The sequence below is a fragment of the Alligator mississippiensis genome, chromosome 1 (genome assembly GCF_030867095.1).
Source record: "Alligator mississippiensis isolate rAllMis1 chromosome 1, rAllMis1, whole genome shotgun sequence".
Taxonomy (NCBI): domain Eukaryota; kingdom Metazoa; phylum Chordata; order Crocodylia; family Alligatoridae; genus Alligator; species Alligator mississippiensis.
The window spans coordinates 125,555,519-125,580,029 of NC_081824.1; the positions used below are offsets into that span (position 1 = coordinate 125,555,519).

Sequence of the window (24,511 nt, forward strand, 5' to 3'; positions counted from 1 at the left end):
ATGGGAGCACCCTATATTTTAAATATTGATAAAGCAAAACTGAAATAATTCATCGAACTGCAAGAAAGTATGTAAAGTTCCAAAATCATAACACAGAACCCCAAAGGAGTAGAAGGAGACAAATAAAGGAGACAAAGGGTTTGTGGACATTATAGTAAGGATACATAAAAATGTCAGCAGGGCACTTCATTTCTGTATAACATGCAGGAGTACAGGACTGATGATCGTTATGTACTGCCAAAATTTTAGCAAGGGGTTCTTCTTCATTTATTCAGCCTCAGACAAAAATATAAATATCACTTCACACTTGAAGAACCAAAAGGAATCCATTCTTCAACCTAGCATATCAGAGATGATCAGATACCCAACTAGTTATCTCATAGCCAAAGGCCAAAAAAATATTCCAAATGTCACTACTGCCATCATCCTACCTGCTGGGTAGGGAAGATGCCTACCAAAAGGAGCCTTTAAAAGATGCTAGATAAGATTTTGAAGCACAATAGATTTTGAAGTACTGGACTGGGTTAGCTGTGGTGGACTGATGGGTTTGAGTAGTGTTCCCCTCTCTATTGGAGGTGTACCCCTAGTGGGCTAGAGATGAAAAGAAGGGAAAAGAAGGGCAAATCACTTCCACCTACCTCTAGAATGGTGAGGTTTGAGTAGAGAGCAGTATTTCCTTTCCAGTAGGATGTCTGCAAATTCTGGACTAGGCAGACTAGCAGGCAAGCAGGCAGCAGTGTGGAGAAGGGTGACCTGCACTCCCATTCCCATTCAGTGCAACAGGTGACTGCACAATCAGTACATCAACAGATTAGCCTGGTCTCCTCTTCTCTGGCATTTAAAGAATAGCAGGGGTGAGAATGTGACATGAATTCTTAGAGGAACTAAACAGATAGCACAGGAAGAAGGTAGTCCTCCACAGCTGTGGGAAGGCACAGTCCTGGTCTGAGGGAGAATTAAGAGAGGTAACAGGCAGAGCAAAGAATGATGGTCACACAAAGGGCTTATTTTTTCAGGGCTGCCCTCCATACTGTGGACTCTTGAGAAAGGTTTTGAGGTCAAGAGGGAAAAATAAATGGGTCGACTGTAACTTTTAAAAGTTGACATACTGCAGGTGTTTTATGGGAGCCCTAAGATTACCTAGAACTGGTGAGAGAGAATGAGTTGTCTACATTAAAAAACATTTTACTTAGATTTACTTCTTTGCCTAAGATTGTAATTTCACCTGCTCTGAAATAGGAACTGCAGGCACTTTGATAAACGTATTAAAAGTGATCTATTGTTACTGTATTTTATGTAAGTACTTTCATATCCTCTGCCGATGCACTACTTTGTAACTGTAAAGCATAAGTCATCACACAGTAACAGATGTCCTTGCTTTCTACAGCATGAGTGTATTAGGGATTTTTCCCCCTTTATCTCTCAAGATAGAACACCCCAATGTTACAGAAAATCCAGCAATACTTATATACTTTCTGTGCTAAAACAACAGGTAATGATGTGCTCAGGATAAAATTTATACAAAGAGAGGCCCTCACAAGACCTCCCACACTTCTTAAGCTTGGATGCTACAGATTGTAAAGATACTGAAGTAAGCGTGGGACGTGTACCGCAGTGCACTTGTTGTAACTATATCGTAACTTGAAAATGATCCTCTTATTATATCTATGCCTACAGTGCTTAACTATAATACACTGATATGCATGCAGCATCCACAAATAGACATGCAGTTATTTTTCCTGAACATGCTACTGAGAAGAAAAAAAAGCAGTATTTTTTCTACTTTATCACTGCAAAATATGGAAATATGGGAGATCTAACAGTTCACAATAAAAAAAAGTTATTTTGGAGATGTCTATTTAAAGATAACCATTTTTACTTTAAGTACACCAGATATCTGATTGATCTTGAAATGCATTCTAAACTTTAATTAAGCCGTAAACCATTTCTCTAAAGTAGGCAAGCACACCCCAATTTGACAGGTTGCTAAACTGAATCAAGGTGTGCAAGTCACTTGTTTAGGTCATTTATGAAATATGAACAAAAAAGTTCATATTTAATAGTTCTCATCATTGTTACATAGCAGGTCAGCATTAGAATGGAAAATGAAACTTCATTCTAGCTGCGTTATTTGGAGTGACCAAACTATAATCACGGTATTACAGTAGACTCTGGAAATTTTTCCTAAATAAAAGATCTTGCAGTATTTGGCTCAGAATCATCCAGTAGCATCAGTTCAGAGTAGGATTTGTGCTTGACTCATCAGTTGTTGAACTCCCATTATTATCTTCAGAAAATATTTTATTAAACCTCATAAATAGCCACTATCCTGCATTTTGCCAGGTTTATTGTGTGCTGTGGTGTCAGCAGGACACAACACATTACCTAGACATTGGAGTGACAGTGTTGAATTAACTACTGAAGAATGGCAAATTGGACAGATATAATGAAAAAGGAGAAAAACTATTTTGGCAACAAAATGGATCCATCTAAAAACTTTGCAAACTCTGTCAACCATTTTTTAATGTCAAACCATTATTAAGTGACAGCCATCACTATTAAGCTTTGCCTGTTTGGGGAATGTTTTTTTTTTCCTTTCTTTTATTTCCATAGTTATCATGCATATAGCTTGCATTATATATTCGTAGTCTAATAAATATTAGATTTAATTTGTAATTTAATTTCCTTTGGACTTTTGTATGGCTTTGGACCATCGAGCAATTGGAATCATGCTTCACAATTTTTTTAAGAATGCTTCACATTGATACCAATAGATTTCTAACCACATCTCTATTACGAAGAATATTTTTTACAGTTGGGAAATAATTAAACGCCAGTAAAAAAAGGTCTAGACTTAATATTTGCTAAAAAGCAATGACATTACATCTTCTTTACCCTTTCATTTTTTTCACTTATCTCAGTGTTCTTTGGGGGAAGAGAGGAGGGTACCAAGCTTCGGAAGGACTATTCTGCCCGCTCATCTCCCCTCTCTGCACACACAAAAAAGCAGCTTTTGATTGTTTTACTTTTAAAGAAAGTGTGCCTCAATCAAAATTTCTTTCAAGATAAATGAATAGCCATATTGCTCAGCAACAGAAGAACCAGCTGGCTTTCCTGATCTTGCATAGATGGGGAGGCAGTATGAAGGCCCTATATCTTCCTTACTTTATTGCCAAGATTCTGGCAATAGGCAGTCTACAAACACAGCACCAAAGAAATAATAATCAGCAATAGCATTTAACAAACTACCTATCCATTTTCTGGGTTTATCCCCCCCCACCTTCCCCTCCCATTTTCCTGTTTTATGTATTAGGAAACTGGTTATTTGATTGAGACTAGATAATTAGAAGAGATGACTGTGAATGGAGACACTATAAAACAGGAGTTGTCAGCCAGGGGTACGCATACCCCTGGGGGTTCTTGGGAAGGCCCCAGGGGGAACATGGCAGCGGGACAGAGAAGTGGGGACAATTCCGGTTTCGCCCGTGATGCTTTTGGTTTCGCTGCTGTGCGCAGGGGATCTCCATCCCCCTCATTTGTCAATCAGTTGCTGGGGAACCCCCCCCCCCAAACCAGCCGGGGGACTCCCTATTTCTTGACTGGCCACCGGGGGTACATCAACCAAATAAGGTTGAAAACCCCTGCTATAAAAAATAGAATGACCTTCCAACGTAGCTTGAATTAAATTTCCAAGACGGAAGTGAGGTAAAATCAGCTGTTCATGGCAAAATGGATGATATTCTTTAACTAGCTTGTAATGCATAACATGTGTTTAACATTGTTGCTCTTTGACAGGGATGCTCATATAACTGTGTTGCTCTCAGACAGCTCTAAGCTGTTGCCTTAGATAATGCAGCCCCTGAAGGACCAACCTGTGGGTCCTGCGCTTCCAGAATGGGTATAACTCCTCCCTGTCTGCAAGCCTCCCCTCCTGGCCCAGTTGTTCCCCTGCTGCAGTGGCTGGAGGAGTCTCTAAGCTCCCCTTCCCTTTTCTGGGGGCAGTATGGGGTAAGGCAGCACAGCCCATGCGACTGAGGGACCTCTGGTTAGGGAGCTCAGCAGAACCAGTGTAGCACAGCAGGCAATGTACTCATGTCTTATGCAAAATCCTTCCACTGATTCGACTTCTTCCAGAAGATGAAAAAGCAAAGGATAGAAAACAATCCTTAATAAGAAGGAGACTACAAAAGCAAGCATCTGTTTTCAACAGTTTCTATCCTGTGCACTACAAACAGAATATTATGTGGGACTCCACAGTTGCAAGGGCAGGAGAGGCGAGCAGGGGGGCTACCTCCATTCATTACTCATGTTAATATGCCTCCCTTCACCTCACGTTAGAAAATACAATCAGAAGGGGGAAAAACAATTTTAACCATCTCTTTTTTTCTCTTTAAGGTTCAGTGAAAGAGAAAACAGCATTGTGCTTCAGTACAGAAGCTGTTTTCCTACATTGCCAGCTGTGAATTAAATTGCCTTGGATTGCAAGATCCTTGTCAATTTAACTCACAGCCAGCAACACAGGTACTTCCAGGCTAGAAAACAGACCTTAGATTCCTCAGCATCTGACAGTTCCAGTTGTCTGAAAGCACTGTTTGCTTGCTTTGTTTCACTTGCATTTTGGTTTGTTTTAGGTACCATGAAGTACACAGGCACTCTTAATATAGTTTTGTATCACGATAATATGATTGTTTCCAAAATCTGGGGCCATATGCTCAGCCTTCTTCTGCAGCAATCAAATCAGTCTTCCAGAACAGAATAGCCCTTGGATGTTACTAAACAGGAAACTTCATTGAGAAAAATGCAACAGCAGGAATGAGAAAAGTGCCTGAGCAAAGAGGGTGATTTTCCAATGTGTTTTAATAGTGTTCAGATGCAGCTTTTATAGATTTTCAACAGGTACAAATTCCAAAGCTGCCTCAGTAAGGTTACCCTTCGGCTGGCTCTTGAAATCCTTTCTTGGAGGCAAAGAGCAAAAGCATTCATGCTGAAAAGGTCTTCAGCCGTGTACAATGAATCTCCAAATCTGAAGCCTGACATAATCAAATAATCTGACACGTTTGCAAGCTGACTTTGTTTTTGCTTTGCTTTCAGTTAGGTACTTGCTGTAGGTAGGGAATTAATAACTTCTAAATCACAAAGATTGGGAAAAATAAACAAACAAGCATTGCTTAGGTATTATATTTTGTATTCTATCAAGAAAAAGATTAGGAAATTTCACTTAAATAGTCATTAATTATAGCTAAACTGTAAACTCTGAAATTCCTCCTCATGCCTTAATTTATAAAACAACTTACAAATCCAAATGCAGATTTTCATGCTTAAAAACCCTGGGTATTTGAAAGATGAATTTCCTTTGTACGAAATCTGAAGAATCAAACTTGAATATTGCCTCTAGTATCCCTGCAGTTTAGTCGGAGAAACATTTCTGTTTTATACCCTGGGAGTAAATAAATATTACAGAACTGTTGCTCTATTTCTCTGAGCCTTGGTTTATTTCTGCAGGAAAAATAAAACAAAACAAATGAACTGCCGCTGCCTTCCCAGGGACCATGCTAAGAGAATCATTCCCTCTTTTTATGTTGTGCAGTGGGATCTTTCATTTCATATTCAGAGACTTAGGTATATAATTCCTGTTACTGTTAAAGAGCATTGTGCAAGTCCTCTGTGAGCTATGATAAAAAGTGAGATAAATGTCATATAGATTGCCAACCTATACGAAATATAGATTTCATCTCTTCTTTACTGGCTCAAAGACATGAAGATTTGCAAATTAAAATGAAATGTCTTAGGCTTCTCCCATCCCCTTGGCAAAACTGCATTACATACAAATGATTATAAACATCCAGCAGGGAAAAAAAAAAAAAAAGCAGGAAGAAATTCAGAGAAAACAAAATCATTCTTTCAAGGCAAAGAAATAGAATGAAAAGATCATTATAGTGGTGAATGTTTCCGAATGCTGTGGTGGTTCCTATGATTTTATATTGAAGAGTGAATTTAAACCTCTCCCCACACAGAGCAGAAGTAAATTGGAAACCGACTGAGGGAGCAGTAGTAGAATGGCCTATTTTACTCCGAAAGTTTGTGCTGGGCTGCAGGCTTGTAGCACAATCCCTCAGTGGCTGCTGGTTCATATACTGTTTTAAGGGTTCCTACCTCTGGCAAAATAGCAAGGAAAAAACAGCCTCCAGGATGAAAGATCACACTTTCACCTCAAATTTCCAGGCTCTACAAGATGTTGGTATTAAAACTATAGTTAATTATTTTAATTTTTTTTTGGCCTTTAAAGTACTAAAGATTCTCTACTCATTATTAGCTGGTTTTGTAACATTCGAATTCTAATCCTGCTCCCTCTGAGCAGATTTTTGCTCCCTCAATGGCAAAACTTTCATTGACTTCAAAAAGGCAGAAGCAGGTCTTTAGTGAGTTTTAAAACAACCCTCTTTTTGCTCCTTGCTTTTAATGAGAACCATTGTCTGGATTATATTACTTGCAGTACAATGGAGCTCATTATTTTTTATTCTGGTACTGATGCTGTTATGAGTCTTCCCTAGACAGAGAGGGGAAATCAGTCCTTAGCTTTTAGTTCTAAAGGTGGAATTCCCAGAAGATGTCATTGCTCTACTCTTAATTTATAATTTAACCACAGAGTATCATTTCCATTTTCAATTTTATCCCATCATTGCACAGTTCATTGAATTATAGTCAAAAGCTGTGCTATCTTCCTTACTGGAGCTCATTTTATAATTTAGTTAAAAAATTCGCTCCAAGGCAATACAAGACCACTCTATTACAAACAGTTGAAAAGTGGGGTTGAGTTGGGTCGGAGCAGGAAAGGGACAGGCATCTGTTCAAGGTAAAGAAATTAAAAGCCTTTTTGTAAATTATTTTTTTATTTTAAGATTTTTCTTGTAGACACATCATTCAAAGATGACATTGGTTGAAATGTGAACTCAATGGACTTGAGGTGTTTTAAGTTTAAATCTACCCCAAATCCTTATATTGCTCCAAAAGTCATGTTTTATTCCTTGTTAATGCGACTTATGTTACCTGATCAAATCAGTGCCCACTGCAATGGTTCTCACTGGTCTGTGCAGGCAAGATGTTGCCATGCATCCTAAAGTTTCTCTGCTCCACCTTAAAGTTCCTAAATCAAACAGGCATTCTTCCTCAAGAAAGAATTACTGCAGCTCCGAGGAAAGCCAAAGTTCAACAGTTGAACTCTGTGTCTCAGACGGCCAAAGCCGACTCGAGGTGATTTAATAATTGCTCGTTCGTCGGGGTGGGCTGGTGAATAGAGAGGCCGAGAAAGCTTTATGGTTGTAAAACTTTACTTACGTCGCTTGTGGTTGTGATGAAAACGGTCCGGTCGTCTGAACAACTACGTTAGTTGTTCCAGCTGGCAGGGCTCAGGCCAGCACGTCCATCTACAAATCAGGCCGGCGGGGAAAAGGATACGTCTGGGATTGCGCTCGGCGACAGGGAGAAGAATCGATAGGTGATCAGTCTATCGATCAGCTCAGCCACGAGTCAGATCTCTCCAGAGGCACTCTGCAGCGTGCTCAAAGTTCTCCGACTTGGGCGGAAGTCGCGCTAATTTTTAAACGGCTAGCAAGCCAAGTACTAGCCGCCATGTAGGAATAATTTAGAACTGGCCAATAGCGGGACACAAATTTGCATTCGAATGGTGGGAACTCTCTTGCACCGGGGGTTTTCTGCTGCAACAGAAAACCTTTACTTTGCAAGAGGTTCTCATGTGGCAGGAAAATTCCACCGTGCCGAGGCACCAAAATCACTGGGTTGTGACACTGTATCAGCTACTGTCGCTTCATGACGGTATGCAGAAAGCATCATGCTTTTTTTTTTAACTCAGTTCCTCAACTACCCAGAGCTATCCTCTAGCCTTGGAAAGGAGTGAAAGGGGAGATATGCTGCATCTTAACTGATTCACCCAGCAAAAAACAGTATTTACTCATATCCAAGACAAGGTTGTTTCCCCCTGTTCAAGCTGTCATGGTGTTTGCCCCCTGCCCGCCTCTTGCCTCCCCACCATCTGCCCCCATCACTTGCCTCCCTGCCACTGCTTGTCCCACTGCAGTGGTGTTTTAGGGACAAATTTAAAATGACTCTCTAATAAGCAGACTCCATAGTTTATAATGTTCCAAGCATAGAAACTATTTACGGGGGAGTTGTCTTAAATTCAAAACTATCTTAGATTGAGGTAAATACAGTATCTGAAAAGCTTTAATAGTTGTCTAAGACCTTAGGAGAAAGATAAGTGTGTATTGTACTTCCTGAAGAATTGGAATTTGTGAAACCTATAATGCCCTTGGTAGATCCAAGATACACTCTTCCCTTCCTCTCTTTGGGGTTGGCGTAGAAGTGGGAAAGAGACATCTGACATAAGTGAATATCTAAAACCATCTTGTGCATGAAGTTTGAGTAAAACACTACCTTTCTGGAAAATGATCAAAATTCTTGACAGAAAAAGTTTGTTTTCTGACTGGGCTGGACTTAAATTCAACTGATTAATGACCTGTTTAAAATAAGATTATGTTTCTGAGTATAGGGTCTTTCAACTTTTAGGGCTCTAAAAATTGGCAACTGCAACACCTTAATCAGGCTGACAAGTTACTTGCCAAAACAACTCAGGTAAAGGCAATCATCTCTATTATAGTCACTTATAGGAACTTGTATTTGGTACACTGACTGACTTATTTTCATGGCATTTAATGTGCCAACAGCTATTATTATAAAGCTACTATTATAAAAAGCAGCCAAAAAGTAACTGCAGGGATAAGAACATAGGAATTGCCATTTACTGGGTCAGACCATAGGTCCATCTTGCTCAGCATCCTGGGTCCCACAATGGCAGACAGCAGATGCTCAAAGGGAGAGTGAACAGGGCATGACCAGGGTTTTTTTTCTCACCTGTTCCTCTCTCAATTGCAGCCTCCAGCATTTAAAGTATAGGAAGTTCTAATTTCAGAGGCTGTATCCCTAACTTCCAAGCTTAATAGCTTCTGATGCCCCTTTCCTCCAAGAATTTGACCAATCCCTTTTTGAATCTGGCTAAACTGTCATCTTCTACAACATCTGGTGGCAGTGAGTTCCACACTTCAATTACACACAGTATGAAAAAGAAATTCTTCTTGTAGTTTTAAACTTACTACTTACAAATTTCATTTTGTGAGCCCTAGTTCATGTACTGAGAGAGAAAATAATAAATCCCTATTTGCTTTCTCTTCGCCATTTAGTGTTTTGAAGACCGTCATCATGTCTCCCCTCAAGCAGCTATTTTCTCAACTGAGTCAGCTTAGCCTCTTTAGTCTCTCCCAGCGACTAAAGATGAAAGCTCCTCCATACCACTAATCATCCTTGTTGCCCTTTTCTGGACCTTCTCTAGTTCTTCTATATCCTTTTTGAGGTATGGGGACCAGAACTGGGCACAGTATTCAAGGTTTGGATGTACCATGGATTTATGAAGAGGCACAATGATACTTTTGGTGTTGTTTACAATTCCCTTCTTAATAATCCCTAATATTTTGTTCACCTTTTTGACAGCTGCTAAGGATTGCGCTGATGTTATCAGCAAATTGTCCACAATGATTCCTGGATTTCTTTCCTGTGTGGTAACAGCTAGTGTAGAGCCCATCATAGTATAGGTATAGTTGGGGATATTTTTGCCCAGATGCATCATTTCACGCTTATCTACCTTGAACTGCTTCTGCCATTTAGCTGCACATTTGCTCAATTGTGCCAGATCCTTCTGCAGTTAATCACAATTTGCCTTGGTCTTTGAATAATTTTTTAATAATTATTTGTGATTGCAAAACCATTGGTCATCATGTTTTAAAACTCATGGTGATCAGGAGAGGCCCCAGATGATTGGAAAAGGGCCACCAGTGCCCATATTTGAGAAAGAGAAGAAGGAGGATCCAGGGAACTACAGACCAGTCAGCCTCACTTCAGTCCCTGGAAAAATCATGGAGCAGATCCTCAAGGAATCCATTTCCAAGAACTTGGAGGAGAAACAGGTGATTAGGAAAAGTCAGCATAGATTCACCAGGGGCAAGTCATGCCTGACCATCCTGATTGCCTTCTATGAGGAGGTGACTGGCTCTGTGGATGTGGGGAGACTGGTAGATACGTTGTACCTTTATTTTAGCAAGGCTTTTGATATGGTCTCCCACAGTATTCTCATAGGCAAGCTAAGGAAGTATGGGCTAGATGAATGGACTGTAAGGTGGGTAGAAAATTGGCTGGAGCATCTGGCTCAGAGAGTAGTAATTAATGTCTCGATGTCTAGCTGGCAGCCGGTTTCAAGTGGAGTGCTCCAGGGGTCGGTCCTGGGGCCGGTTTTGTTCATTGTCTTCATCAACGACCTAGAAGATGGCACAGAGTGCATCCTCAAAAAGTTTGCAGGTAACACCAAGCTGGGGGGAATAGTAGATATGCTGGAAGGTAGGGCTAGGATTCAGTGTGACTTAGACAAATTGGAGGATTGGGCCAAAAGGAATCTCATTAGGTTCACCAAGGACAAGTACAAAGTCCTGAACTTAGGATGGAACAATTCCATGCACCGCTAAAGGCTGGGGGCTAACTGCCTAAGCAGCAACTCTGCAGAAAAGGACCTGGGGGTTATAGTGGACAATAAACTGAATTAGCCAGCAGTGCACCCTTGTTGCCAAGAAGGCTAATGGCAAACTGGGCTGCATTAGTAAGTGTTGCCAGTAGGTCCAAGGAAGTGATTATTCCCCTCTATTCAGCACTGGTGAGGCCACATCTGGAGTACTGTGTTCAGTTTTGGCACCCTACTACAGAAAGGAAGTGGACTAATTGGAGAGAGTCCAGCAGAGAGCAACAAAAATGGTGAGGGGGCTGGGGGCCAATATTTATCTGGAAAGACTGAGAGAACTGGGCTTATTTAGTCTAAAGAAGAGGAGACTGAGAAGGGACTTAACAGCAGCCTTCAACTACCTGAAGTAGAGTTAAAGAGAGGATGGAGCTAGACTGTTCTCAGTGGTGGCACATGACAGAACAAAGAACAATGGTCTCAAGTTGCAGCAAGGGAAGTTTAAGTTAGATATTAGGAAGAATTTTCTCACTAGGAGGGTAATAAAACAGTGGAACAGGTTGCCCAGAGTGGTGGTGGAAACTCCATCCTTGGAGGTTTTCAAGACCTGGCTGGACAAAGCTTTGGCTGGGATAATATAGTTAGGGATAGTCCTGCAGCAGGGTGTTGAACTAGATGACCTCCTGAGGTCCCTTCTTACCCTAACTTTCTATGATTCTATGACTCTCTGATATTTCCAATAGAATTAATGAGAGCTGCTAGAATCAAGCACCTGTCCCAGACAGACTGCTTAGTTAGGTGCCTAAATATTGGTTTGGACCTGCATTTATATTTAATAAATATTAAGGCTCACAGCACCCATGAATTAAGGATTTATCACTTCTCATGGATGAAGAAGCTGAAACAGATGCACCAACTTTAGAGACTCCAAAGTCTTCCACAGAAAAAGATGTCTATAGATTTCAGTCACTTCAAGAAATTGCTCTCTCTCAAAATAGCACTGCAGTCCTGCAATGTTGTAGTCTCCTGTTTCAGAAATGTCTAAAGGATGTCCTACGTTAGATTTCAATGATGTTCTAACATCGTGTTTCCAAAATAAGAGAACTTTCTGACATTATGGAGACACCAGTTGTGAATCCACAGTTAAGCTTGAGTCCCATTTTGTACTTTATGAAAGGATTTACATGCTCCCATACATATGAAACACACAGCATAATATCTCCAAGCTCAGTACAGAGTGAAATTATCAGAATTTTAAGTAAATTAAATTGAATAAAAATTGGTTAAAAAACAAATCCCTCTGGGTCATCTTTTTCATTCAGCACAAATTCAACAGAATAATACACTCTTCAAACTTCTCATATCAATTAACCTCAACAAAATCTTGGCTGTACATTATATTTGAAAAAATCAGGTTACCATTAAGCTATTAATTGCTGTATCAAACAATTAAGTTTATAAAGCTACCAAAAAGATCCATTCAGTAGCTCAGGTGGAACCATTTGTACTTACTATAAACCACCTTCTTAGTATAATTAAATTCACATGCAGCAGTGCTATTAATTGCATTAATACATATGTGAGGGAGACTTGATCAAGACTATTTCTTGATAAGTTACTTGCCCCAACTATCACTCGTCTTTAAGGATTCCACGGCTACATACTAGTTTAAGGGTCTGCACCACAAAGGCTCCCTGTGCTGCAGCTACTTCAGCTTCACTGAGCAACAAAATCAGCTCAGCTAGGGTACCAAGGTAGAGCCTTAAAATGCAAGCACGTAAGGACTGATAAAATATCTACCCCCTCGCTTTACATAGCACCAGTTTCCTTTACAGTTCTCTGAACCAATACATCAATTGCAAATTAAGGGACAGGTATATCAGCACTCTTCCGTTGCTTTGTGCTGCTCTGGTGATACAAAACAGCACTACAGATAAGTAACATTCCTTGCTCCTTCAAATGTTTGTTCATATGTATATACCGCTCTTAGTAATTCATAAGCAGTGGGTATCTGGAGTCTACCTAGCAAGAGAATGCAAAACAGCCTTGCCAGAAAAAGCATCTGCTCTGGATATTTCCATCAACAAAGAATGCTTGGTAAAATTATGTATGGAACCCTAAGTGGCTTCTTTGCAAGTGTCAATGGTGGAGATACTTCTTAAGGAAGCAGTAATGCAAAGGACAGAAATAGCTTCAGGGAAGCTCTGCAGGCCTTAGTTCTTTGCAGATAAAAGGCTAGGGCCCTACAGGCAGAGAGGCTGAAGCTCCCTGATGAGAACATGCGTGGGGGAAGAATATTAATACAGGAATATTTTTATTTAAATAGAACTCTGATACTACTTTTGGCAAGAATTTGGGATGTTACCTAAGAGATACTTTATCACAGTGGAAACCCATGTGAGGTCCTACAATGAGTACTCATAACATCCTAATCCTCCTAAGGAGAAGTTACTGCCACTACAAGGGAGGTTTTTACAGGTCAATGAAACAACACACATAATGCTACTGACAGGCCAGGTTCTTTGGGTAGATGTGATATCCTTCATTAGACCAACTGAGTAGTTGGAACAAAGTTCTTTGCAAGCTGTCAGGCACAAGCACTCTTCTGCTTGTGCCCGAAAGCTTGCAAAGGACTTTGTTCCCACTACACAGTTGGTCTAATAAAAGATATCACATCTACCCAAAGAACCTTGCCTGCCTATATCCTTAGACCAACACGATTACAACCAAAACCCCTGCATAATGCTAACGGGTCCTTCACTGGAATGCTGTGGCTTGCAAAAAAATTGTTGAATCACAGAGTCAGAGAGAAGAAGGACTGGAAGGGAACTCCATAGGTCACCTAGTCCAACCTCCAGCCTGAGACAGGATTATCTCTATCTAAGCCTCCTGTTTCAGAAATGCCTAAAACTATGCAAAGGGAAATGGATGATATATTTTCCAGAAGATAGTGAGAGTTTATAGACAGATGCTTAGAACTTCTGCTTTACCATGCAGGTTTCCTAGTAGAATTTCTTACAACTCATTAAAATGTTTTGTACGTGTTCTTTCTCCTTCTGATATCCATCTACCTGATAAACTGTGAATGGTAGGGAGGGCAGGTTCAAGTGTAAAATGATTCATCTTTCTGGAAGGAGCAAGTGTGTTGGAGGACAGCTCACTAATTGCATTCCTGCTGGGTACTAAACCACACCTCAGAGAGGCAGGAGCTATGAGGATGACTGTCTCTGTCTTCTTTGATCTGGGTATGGTGGGGAACAGCAAGATGGGTGAATAAGCACACACCAATGTATAGGTTCAATGAATGAGGAATGCACCTGAAAGCGATGCTGGTCTTGACACCTTCTGTGGCACAAGATTTGATACTTCCTGTTTCTGTTCTTACAACCAGACCTATTGAAAGATTAAACCTTTCTCTTAAATTGATCTAAATCATAGAATTCCTGATTGTCCATTTGTGATCTGACAAAAAACGTCTCCATTCGGATAACCTGTCAGACCCCAAAAGTGAATTGCTGTGAGAGGTAACTGATACAGAATGAACCAACTGAGCCTCCACTTGGCACAGTGATAATGCTCTTAAATGCCTGTTTATATTAAATGTGGCCCCTGCACTGTCAGTCATCATTTGGACAGGGAGTTCTTCTCACAGGCAATAGTTCTATATAAAGTGACCATACATCTCAGTTTGGCCAGGACAGTCACGGATTTCATAGGTTGTCCTGGCTGGTTGGCTAAAATTGAAGCAAAGGTCCTGGATTGGTGGTGCCACGCCACCTGCACATACTCCGCCTGGCTCCTCCTGGGCAGTGGCTGGATACTGGCGGGGTGGGTTGTGCTGAGCACCACTCCTATTTGGGGCACGTATCTGCTGGGACAGGAAGGGCCAAGAGAGGGGCCCGGGGCACCTGCGCAGGGCAAGAAGGGATGGCTGCCCACTGCCAGCAGCCTCATGCCCTGCTGCTGTGGCTGCTGCTGAGCCCCAGGGTGTGCGTGGTAGCCCTGGGCAGCTGCCAGTATTGGTGGCAAGGTGCTGTGTGTCTGCACAGCCTGGGCTGGCAGAGCCTGGTTGCCACATAGGAGATAATCCCCACCACTACTGGCAGCTGCCTGAGGCTACCACATGCAGCCTGGGGCCTCACCAGGAGCAGCAGCAGCCAGGCATGAGGCTGCTGCCAGTGGGCGGCTATCCCGGCTTGCCCCACACAGGTACCCAAGCCACACAGGGCACAGAGCCTTGATGTGGGCCTCTACATTGTCTTGCCCCACCGTCAGGGCTCCTGAGAGCCACGGGATCATGGTCAGGGTGTTTGTGTGGATAGGTGGGTCTAGAGGTACATGCCCCACATCCCAGATTTTCTTCAAAATATGGTCACTCCAGTTCTACATATGCCTAGTAAACCATGCTCATAGAAGTGAGGGGTAGGTGTAGAATGAAACTGTACAAAACGACCAGCTCAGAGACCTTCTGTGAACCCTTAGTTTGTAAATATCAGGGTCTGAGACTCTCGGTGTCTAATCCATAAGAATTTTTAATTCACAGATCTTAACCATTATTGGTTACAGGTTGGTTTACAAGTCAATGTAGGTTGGTATGTGGAGGAAGATACTGCTGAAAGTTTTCCTCCTGGAAGCACTACCTTTTTCTAAATGGTTCTGTTGATCTTTGGTAAAATAAAATATCATCCTGTTTATCTAATGTAGGACTGTACTTCTATTTTATTTTAGATATATATTCCCTCAAGGAGTGAAGTGTGGCATGGGAACAGTCTTATATTTGGATTAAATAGTCTTATATTTGCACTAAACCTGGAGCTCAAATAGGAGACCCTCTTCTATTCACTGAACTGCCCTTGGAATTGCACAATTCTGAAGCAGGGAAGCCAGGATCTTGAGATTACTATGTGCAGCAGCATGAGCTGCTTGCAAAGATGTTCTTGCCACCATCTGCTTTTACTGCAAGTAAATTCTCCCTTACATTCCTGTGTCAACTTATCAAAAAGTCTGTAAATCTACTGTCATTGCCATAATGGTCCAGGAAATGAATGAGAAGCAAAGACTTTTAGTGATATCTTTTACTGGACCAACTGTATACTTGGGAGAGATGCTGGACAAGCTTTCAGGCATCAAGTGCCCTACCTCAGATCTCAGACTTGAGAAAGAAATCACTAAAAATCCTTGCCTCTTGTAAGTTTATTATAATTTAAGAAATCATAATGTGAATGCAGAGCTGAATTGTAAATTTGCAGAGAAACAACTTTTATAACCAAGTAGGTGTAGTAGTTTTGGCTCTATCAGGAGGAGTCATCTTTGGTTGCATAATCCATTATTCTTGTTCAGTGCCATAAGGCAGGATAGAACCAGCATTAATAAATATATTCTGCTCAGACAGATGCCACACGCTATCTTTTGTTGGGTTTCTTTGAGGCTGGAGTGAGTGCTGCTGGTATGCCAAATATTCTTGACAGGTTCCAATAACACCTCATTAATAAAAAAAGCCATTCTTCCTAGTCAATTTACATATAATGACTGCATTTGCATGCAAGCTTAGATGCCTCTTCTGACCCAAAAACTCCATGTCTCTAGAAGAATAAGCAAGGGATCTCCCCCATTGAGCTGTGAGTTTGATTAGAATATGGACTTCCACATCTAACTGTAGGGCAGCAGAGGCAGGAGGACTGATCTTTGCAGAAGTTGTTAGTGCCATTGAAACGGTGGCACATGTATGAGAAGAATGTTAAAGCCAGCTGAAATCAAGGAATAAGTTACATACTTCTTCAAAACTAGGAGTTTCTTTGGGGCAATTAATTCCCCCAGGGCAGATATAGATGGTTTTGCAAAACTATCATTCTACAGATGTTAGGGTTGCTTGTGTGGCAGATGGTGCTGAGGAAGAAGTTGATATCCATACCAAAGCATGAGAATAATATGCTGGTCTCATAAGATATAGTCTCAGTGCTGGACAACAAAAATCTTTTCTCCTGATACAGTACAAATGTGTGAGTATCATGTTGCATCAGTTCCCAATTCATGCCATGGAGTCTTACTGGAGTGAGAACAAAAAGGCAATTTAGTCCCATTTTTTTTAGCAGATGCTTTATGAAAGATCTGCTTCCGGTCTTAGAGGAGAGATTCTTCTTTCCCTCAAAAGGGTTAACAGGAACGATTGTACCAGAGTCACACTAAGCCAGAGCTTTGGAAAATGAAGATCTAGAACTAATAAAAGCTGAGCTAACGGCGGCAGTTCTGGACACAACTTGTGCCATCATTAGCAGGATCCACAGCTTTGCAAGAGAAGTAATATCTAAAATCCAGGAACTTAAGATGTTGCATAGTAAAGTCCTGGTACCAGGAGACATCTCATGTACTGCCACAACAAACTGTACTTGGCAAAAGACTCCAAACCCAAACACAAAAGACCAAAGGCTAAAGGGCAGACACTTTACATGCCTAAATGGTGTGAACACAACCATGAAATTGCAGTTTGTATTGCATGTTTTCAGGGGGCTGTAGTAGGGCTGTGCGAAGCTTCGGTCACTGATTTCATTTGAAGGAGATTTGACCCAATTTGGCAGCTGAATCTCCGAATACGAATCAAATCAGGAGACCCATTTATTTTTCTGAATTGAATCGGTAGCCTTGGATTCTTCTCAGAGAGATTTGACGATTCGGCCATAGACACAGCTTTATATGTTTTTTGTATGTACCTCGAGGTACCAGGCACGGCTCGTGAACACTGAGATGGTGGGGCAGATGGAGCACTGGAGCATCCTATGGGGGGGGGGGGGGGGGGGGGGGGGGAGGGGCTGGTCGGGTCCTCCGTGCACTTGGTGACAGACTTGGAAGTGCACCAGAATTAATTCTGGTCCACTTTCAGGTCCACCACAGAGTGCACAGGGGACCCTCCCCCACCAGCATCCTGGCTCGGTGACTGGTGTCTCCTGGGTCTGGGCAGGCACCCAGGATCCCCCCATGGCTGACGGGTCTCTATGCTCCCAAGGGATGCTTCATCTGCCCCACCATCTCAGCGTTCACGCACCACACCTGGTACCTCAAGGTACATAGAAAAAAAAAACATATGCTGGGTCTATGGCTGAATCACTGATTCTCCAAATCAGAATCAAATCTTCAAATTCAGCTGAATTGAATTGGGACAGTAATCTGAATCAACGAATCAAATCACTGTCCCCTGAATCGGGCTTCATCCGAATCAAATACTGCTCACTTCGCATACCCATGGCTTGCAGCAGCCTGCAGGCTTTCAGGGGCTGAAGCCCACTTGCAGCTGATAAGCGACTGACAACAGGCTTGCTAGAAGGACTGGGCCAGTTGCAGGGAATAATTAGCTGGCCCTTACCGAGTTAAAGACTCCCAGGGAATTCAGTCAGGAGGAGTCAGAGCTGCGGGCTGGAAGCTGAGAGATGCAAGCAAGAGCAGAGTGAATGGGAGACAGCTGGCAGGTCAGCTCATGAAGGAGCCCCAAGCTCATACCAGGAGTGCTTCTTTCCCATAGGAACATGCGTGCAGCAGAGGGACTGAGTGAAACTTCCTGTTGCTGAAGGGACTGGAGGGACAAGAGAAAGAGCAGGCAAGTTGCGGTAGAACCTAAGGACTCTCTTCGAGTCTGGGAGAAGACCCCACATAATATAATTGTTTGGTTTATACACGGAGTTGTTTAGGTGGACTCCTGCCAGGACAGAGTTTGCTCCTGGGGAATAAAGATACTGGGAAAGATGATAAGCAAACCTGAAGGACTGCATGTTTGAGCTACGCATATCCCTGAACCTGCTACAGGCTGCCTAAAAAATGACCCATGTCTTAGGAATTCATATATTATTCTTATTACCTGGAGTAATGCATGGCTTGATGGCCTGCAATGTTAAAATAGAAGTCAGTTGTGTGCTTCATCTCATCAGTGTGTCCAGAAACTTCAATCCAGTGTGCTATTGGGAGGCAGTAAACTCCATCTACAAAGTTGCTTTCATTGTAAACACAGCATCGGTCATGATGAGGCCCATTACCTGAAACAAAAAGGAGTAATGCAACAGCATGAGAGTTAACACTGTCTTTACAGACTCAGAGAACATGTAAATGTAAAGCCTTTTGGGCAAGGACTATTGTTGCTATTTGTCTGGACACCATTTAGCAAAATGCAATGCTACATCACTTGGTTGGCCTCTACACACTGCCAAAAAAGTGTATTCAATAACAACTGAAAAACCACCTTGTAGAATAAATCATAAAAATTGAATAGAATCCCAAATGATTAACACTGCACTTCTTAAGTTATAAAGCAGATATAAAAAGAGTTAGATATGTTTTAAAAAACATAAGTTCCGCCTTTACTTAACTGCTAATACCCAGTTTCAAGGCTCTGTATTTCCTTTGCAACATTTGAGGATGCCACTGATACTTAAAGAAGGCCTAATCTTGAACAGGAAATTTTTCTACTGTTACCAACACCAGTTCAGCTCCTATTGCAGCAGCAGTAATGAGAGCTCTAGTATAGATTAGGTACTAGATTTTGAGTCCCATCCTGTGGAAACCTACCTTGGGAGGTAAAGAGGAGGAGAGGAAGAAAGGAGCACACACAGCCATGTCCATATTAGTATTCACATTACTGTGGTATAGACACAACACTGAAAAAAGCAATCTTTCTTTCCAATTTTAGACACATTTATAGGTTCTAAAAATGGTGCAAGAGAAACTGCACATTAAAGTGTGGCAGATTAAAAACAAAAACAAAAAACCTTCCACCTCATTTTATAAAGTTTCTAGCTGTCATTTTAAAACCAGATTGAGAAGGCTAAATTATGCTACCTTCTACTGCTAAAAACCAGAGATGGCCAAAAACATTTGTAACCCTGTCTCTACAACATGTTAACAGTATTCAACAAAATATACATTTCTAGAGACAGACTGGGTATCTCTGTAATGCTTAATCTATCATTAAAACTTCCGATAAGAAAAATCAATTTTCAGAACTATTCTCTTCAAATTTTCAGGTAACGAAAGAAGAAAACATTCTGGGATTTGTATGTGCGTTTTCCAATATTAGAGAATTAGTATGGAGCAAAAGAAAGACCTAAAGAAGATAATGATTTCTATTTTGCCACTTATTTGACAATCTAACAAAAACACTATTTTCCAAAGGTCTAATAAATGGAAAGTCTTATTGCAGGGAAATTGTATTTGTAAAGTATAATTTATAGGGACAAAATAAAAAGAAATATTTCAGTAGACTCCCTGAGGTTGTTAAAATAGACTGAATAACATAGGGGTCCTAAAAGATAATAGTTTTATAATGGCTGCTTGTATAGAAAGATAATGAGCACACTGCTTTCAAAGCATTAGTACCTAGCAAGTAACTGTGTCTTAATCCATCACAGGGAATGAATATATTAATAATAAAAAAAAAGAGTTCTAGTAGCTCTACCTTGGAGAGTGCAAGTGGCGGATGCAGCATGGAGGAAGAAAGATGTATGAGAGAAATACTGAGTAGGAAAATTAGAAGGATATGAGAGATGAAACAAGGCTTCTGACTTTATTTTATTACATCTCTAATACACCAATGATTGATAACATATCCCTTCTTTATACATTCTTTGACTTAATCTGAAATCTACATTTGGGTAGGTAGCTTCAATGTGTCCTAGAAAGGAAATATGAGCAGAGGACAAGACCGTTAAATAAATTCCCTGTAACAAAATGAGAGAGAGTCTGTTTTGATCACAGGCAGTTTCAGGACCACTAGTGCGTTCATATTGCAAAGAGATCTCATTTCAAACTCTTTTAATTTGGGCTGAATTGGGTCATGTTTGTGATCAAAAGGTTTTTCAGACACAAAAAAATCATGTGACTATATATGCTTATTTGTCATGCTCATTCTCTTTTTATTCCAAAACAGTGTAATACTCACAGCCATGTAGGAATTATGGCAGATTAGAAGTAATCCAGTGTATGGTCTGATTTTAATATAAACCTGTTATAGTTTTATTTTCTTAATGATGTCAGAACACTTCTAAGTAAAAATTATGTCTGAAGGACTAGCATCTCAAAGTGCAGCTCATTTATGACCCCACTTCCAAGCACCACACTAAAAGGAAATTTCTTAGTCTATGAGCATTGTAGGAAAAATATTAAAGCAAATGGTTAGATAGCCAAGCATTTTAATAGTATAGCTCAACTGTGAACAGCACTTTTATGCTGTAGTTATGCATTGCTGTTTTTAAACATAAAACAAGGAACACAAGCGTGCAACACAGGAAACTACTTTTCCTCCTGCCTGCTGCTGAAACATTATATTCCATACCCAATGATATGAAATAATTTCCATTAAAATAAAGGTAATTAAGACCAGTTTAGAGCTATGCATCTTACACATTTTTATTTAATATGTTTATTGTATGTGCTTTTTTCTTACCACTTTAAATAGCATTTCAAGACTGCAGAGCACATCAACAAGTACTATTAGTGGGGAAATACTATGAAAGTTTATGAACGCTTACAAGTACACACCAAATGATCCAGGATCATGGTTTTCTTTGTTTAAAAAAAAAAAAAAAAAATCACAAATTCTCCGATTTTAAAACCCCATATTTTTCCATGATTAAAATGAAACGCGACTGTGTATATAGGTATCGGTTGAACACAATATTTTATGTCCTTCATTCCTCACCCACAGCCCCCTGTCCTCTGAGGGGGTCCCCCGCTGCCAAGGCTACAGGGCCAGGTACCCAGGTCCACAGCCCTCTTCCCCCCACAGCAGCACCTGAGCCCTGGCTGCTGGCCATCAGAGACAGCAGCTGCTTTAGCTGAGTAGTGTGTGAAGCCCAGTTCCCCCTCCCCAATGGGTGGCACAGCCGTAGCAGAGCCTGTGGGTGACGGAGCAGGGGGCAGGTGCAGGCTGCCCACTGTGGGCTCTATCTATCTATAGATAGATACGCCCAAAGTGTACATGCCCAAACATGCCTTTCAATTTTTAAAACCATTTCAATAAATGGAACTCTATTGTTTAGCTTCTGTCACACTTCTAAGTCCTTTTTCTTACCTTTTATTCCTTTTCCTTCCTCATCCTATCTCCCTATATCATGTGATTATTTCCTCTCCTGTCTCCTGCTCCCACTCCACTCTACAATCTTATCTCTTCCTTCACATTAGCACCGGCACACCTCTCTCTTCTTTTCCTTATAAACCATCACCACAACTCTTTCTCTTTGTTTGCCTCTGACAATTTTTGTCCAAACCCTGGCCTTTCCACTCTCCCAAGTCCCTCTCCTGCTCCTTCCTTTACCTGCTTGGCTCACCAAACTATTACTCAGATTCCTTTGCTCTGCTCCCCTCTAGAACGCCTGATTTAATTTAGAAAAACATCAAATTTATGTTCTAATTTCTTCTGTGTCCTTCCACGGAAACCTGACATCCCCTCTCCCCGCAAGTGTTAGCCAAAGGCAGTCTTCTCTTTTTCCTTTGATCCCTAGCTCTGTATACTCCCAACAACCTTTTCCTCTCCCATGTCTGTCTACCTCCTCTCTTTCTTCTATTATTCCCTTGAGGTACATGTCACCATTTCCTTTCACTTTGGCTTTGAATCCTGGTCCTTTTAATTTCCCTCAAATTCACAATCATAATTCCTAATGGCATAAGTTTCCTTACTAAGGATCTGTCTGACTTTACCATAGTTCAGATCCTTTTCTTTGTTTCCTACATTACTAGCTCTATCAAAAACAGATTAAAAGTCTGTCAAAACCTATGTGACCCACAGGGCACCATCAATATATGTGGCCACTGGTACATAAGGGAGTGATGTGGTTTACCATCACATCTAGCCAACTTTGATGTCCCAGTTCAAAAACAAAGCACCCATTTATAGCAGAGCTGACCAGGGGGTGGGGCTGGAGGTGCCAGACTTTGGTACAAGGCTCAGTCTCACACCTCTGAAGTGAAACACCTTAACCATTCTGCCATGATGTTCCTATTGGGTCTATAACCACAAAAACATTCCCTTTGTCTAAGGCTAAATCCTAATTCACCTTTATGTACCTAAGTGGTATGTACACACTCACAGGGCACATCTATGGGAGATGTTCACTGTGCAGATGTCTAACTAGCTGCATAGTAAATGTCGTGTGTCCACATGTGTGCCCGGAGTTAACGCATTTACTATGCAGCAGGATAATACTTGTATTTACAGCATTTACAAGTTCCCGTTGTGGAGTAAAAAATTCCACAGCAGCACACATGTAGATGCTGTCCCAGCTGGCTGAGGCACGAGGGCGCTTCAGTGCAGGGCTGTCTGCCAGCTAGCCCCACACTGAAGCACCCTCATGCCCCAGCCAGCCCCTCCCGTGGCACGCTGAGCCAGGTCAGAGCAGCCCTGGGCTGTCCGGCTGACCCCCAAACCTCCCCGCCAGCCGGGGCTGCTCTGACCTGAATCAGTGTACTGCACTCCCAGGAGCAAGAAACTCTGGAGCTCTGCAATAAGCTCCAGAGTTTATTCATGCACATTAATTACACATGTAGATGCACCCACAGAAAAGCAATTTTTGCCACTTATTCACAGTTTGGATTCTATTTCCCTTTGTGGTGGACTTAGGATCCTCAGGTGTGCATGTGCTAGGCAAAAATGGGGGTGGAAGAGGAGAAGAGGTCCCATCCAGCTTTTAGCCCAACAGTTTACTGGTTAGAGTACTTGCCCAACACACTCGCTCTCTCACTTTCTCTCTCTCTCACCTTCTGGGCTGTCCTTTAGGTCCAAATATCTCTCCACTGTCTGACAATGGACCACTAAGAATAAACTGAGTTTTACCAAGGAGCTAACTCAGTTCCATGTCTCAATTCAGGCCCTACCAGCTCTAACAGAGGACATTTTGGTAGGTTAATGAATCACAATCTTGTCTGGATTGTTCAGAAAGAATATGGGTCCTCATCCCTATAGAAGTAACTAGTCTGGAATTAACAACTGCTGCAAAATACCAGTTAACACAGAAGATATAAGAGACAGCAAAAAGATAGACTGAGTAAATCACACATCAGAAAAAACAGTGACTGTATATTAAGACTAAGACATGAGAAAAAAAAAAAACTAGATATGAACTTACTGTCCACTTTCCCCTTAAAAATACAACTTTTGGATCTGACCACATCAGGATCTTCTGCAAGCAGCTTGTCAGCTTGTACTACCCAGCTTCTGTCAGCTGGGGGGCTAAATCACCCCAGGAATCCTTAGATAACGATTTCCCTCTCAAGACATGCCTTAATTATCTTCTTCTTATCCATCCATCTATATTGTTCTATTCAATTCTTGGAGAGTATATGTATATTATGCAGATAACTTTCTCTCTCCAGATACACATCTGTTTATTAGGCCAAGCGTTCACGTATCTCCTGTCCCTACTATATCTAGGAAATATTTACTTCCTTTCAGAAATATAGACTACTAATCCAATATCCTTAACAATTAATTATTCCAGAGAGAAACAGTCTTTCATTTATTTTCCCTAATGAAGTGAAATATCAGCCTGATTAGACTTCTCCTCAGCTAATTTTTCTTCCCTTTAAAATCTAAACCACCACTGTTTGAGATAAAGCGTGACTCACATATGCATCCACCCGCTTTGGTTGACCAATACGCACAGCCACCTCAAACACTGAATTCTCAGAGTTTATTTTTTCCTCAGTGAGCCAGACATTGTTCCTCTTAGGTGTGAACAGCTGTGGTATAGCCTTGATGCCTAATCAGTACTCACTTGACTGACTCAGTAATTACTTGACAGTCACATTATAAAAATACATTCAAAGCAAATATTAGGATTCCTACCAACATGGAAAAGATAAAATTAAACACAGCTTAGCATTAGCTACCAATAGAGGCCAAACACCATAGTAATAAATCTAATTTGGGAAAATATCTGTGCACCACAGTGCAAGAGCACCCCA

At 41.2% G+C, this 24,511-nt stretch overlaps 1 protein-coding gene across 3 annotated transcripts in view; it reads right to left on the reverse strand.

Annotated features, from left to right (window-relative positions):
- EPM2A (EPM2A glucan phosphatase, laforin) overlaps positions 1 to 24,511 on the reverse strand; it is a 66,156-nt gene that overhangs the window by 22,815 nt on the left and 18,830 nt on the right. For all 3 annotated transcript variants that reach the window (XM_006270433.4, XM_059713773.1, XM_059713764.1), the window contains one exon: positions 18,420 to 18,594. In XM_006270433.4, coding sequence (XP_006270495.1) covers positions 18,420 to 18,594 — 175 coding nt within the window. The remainder of the gene's footprint in view (positions 1 to 18,419; positions 18,595 to 24,511) is intronic.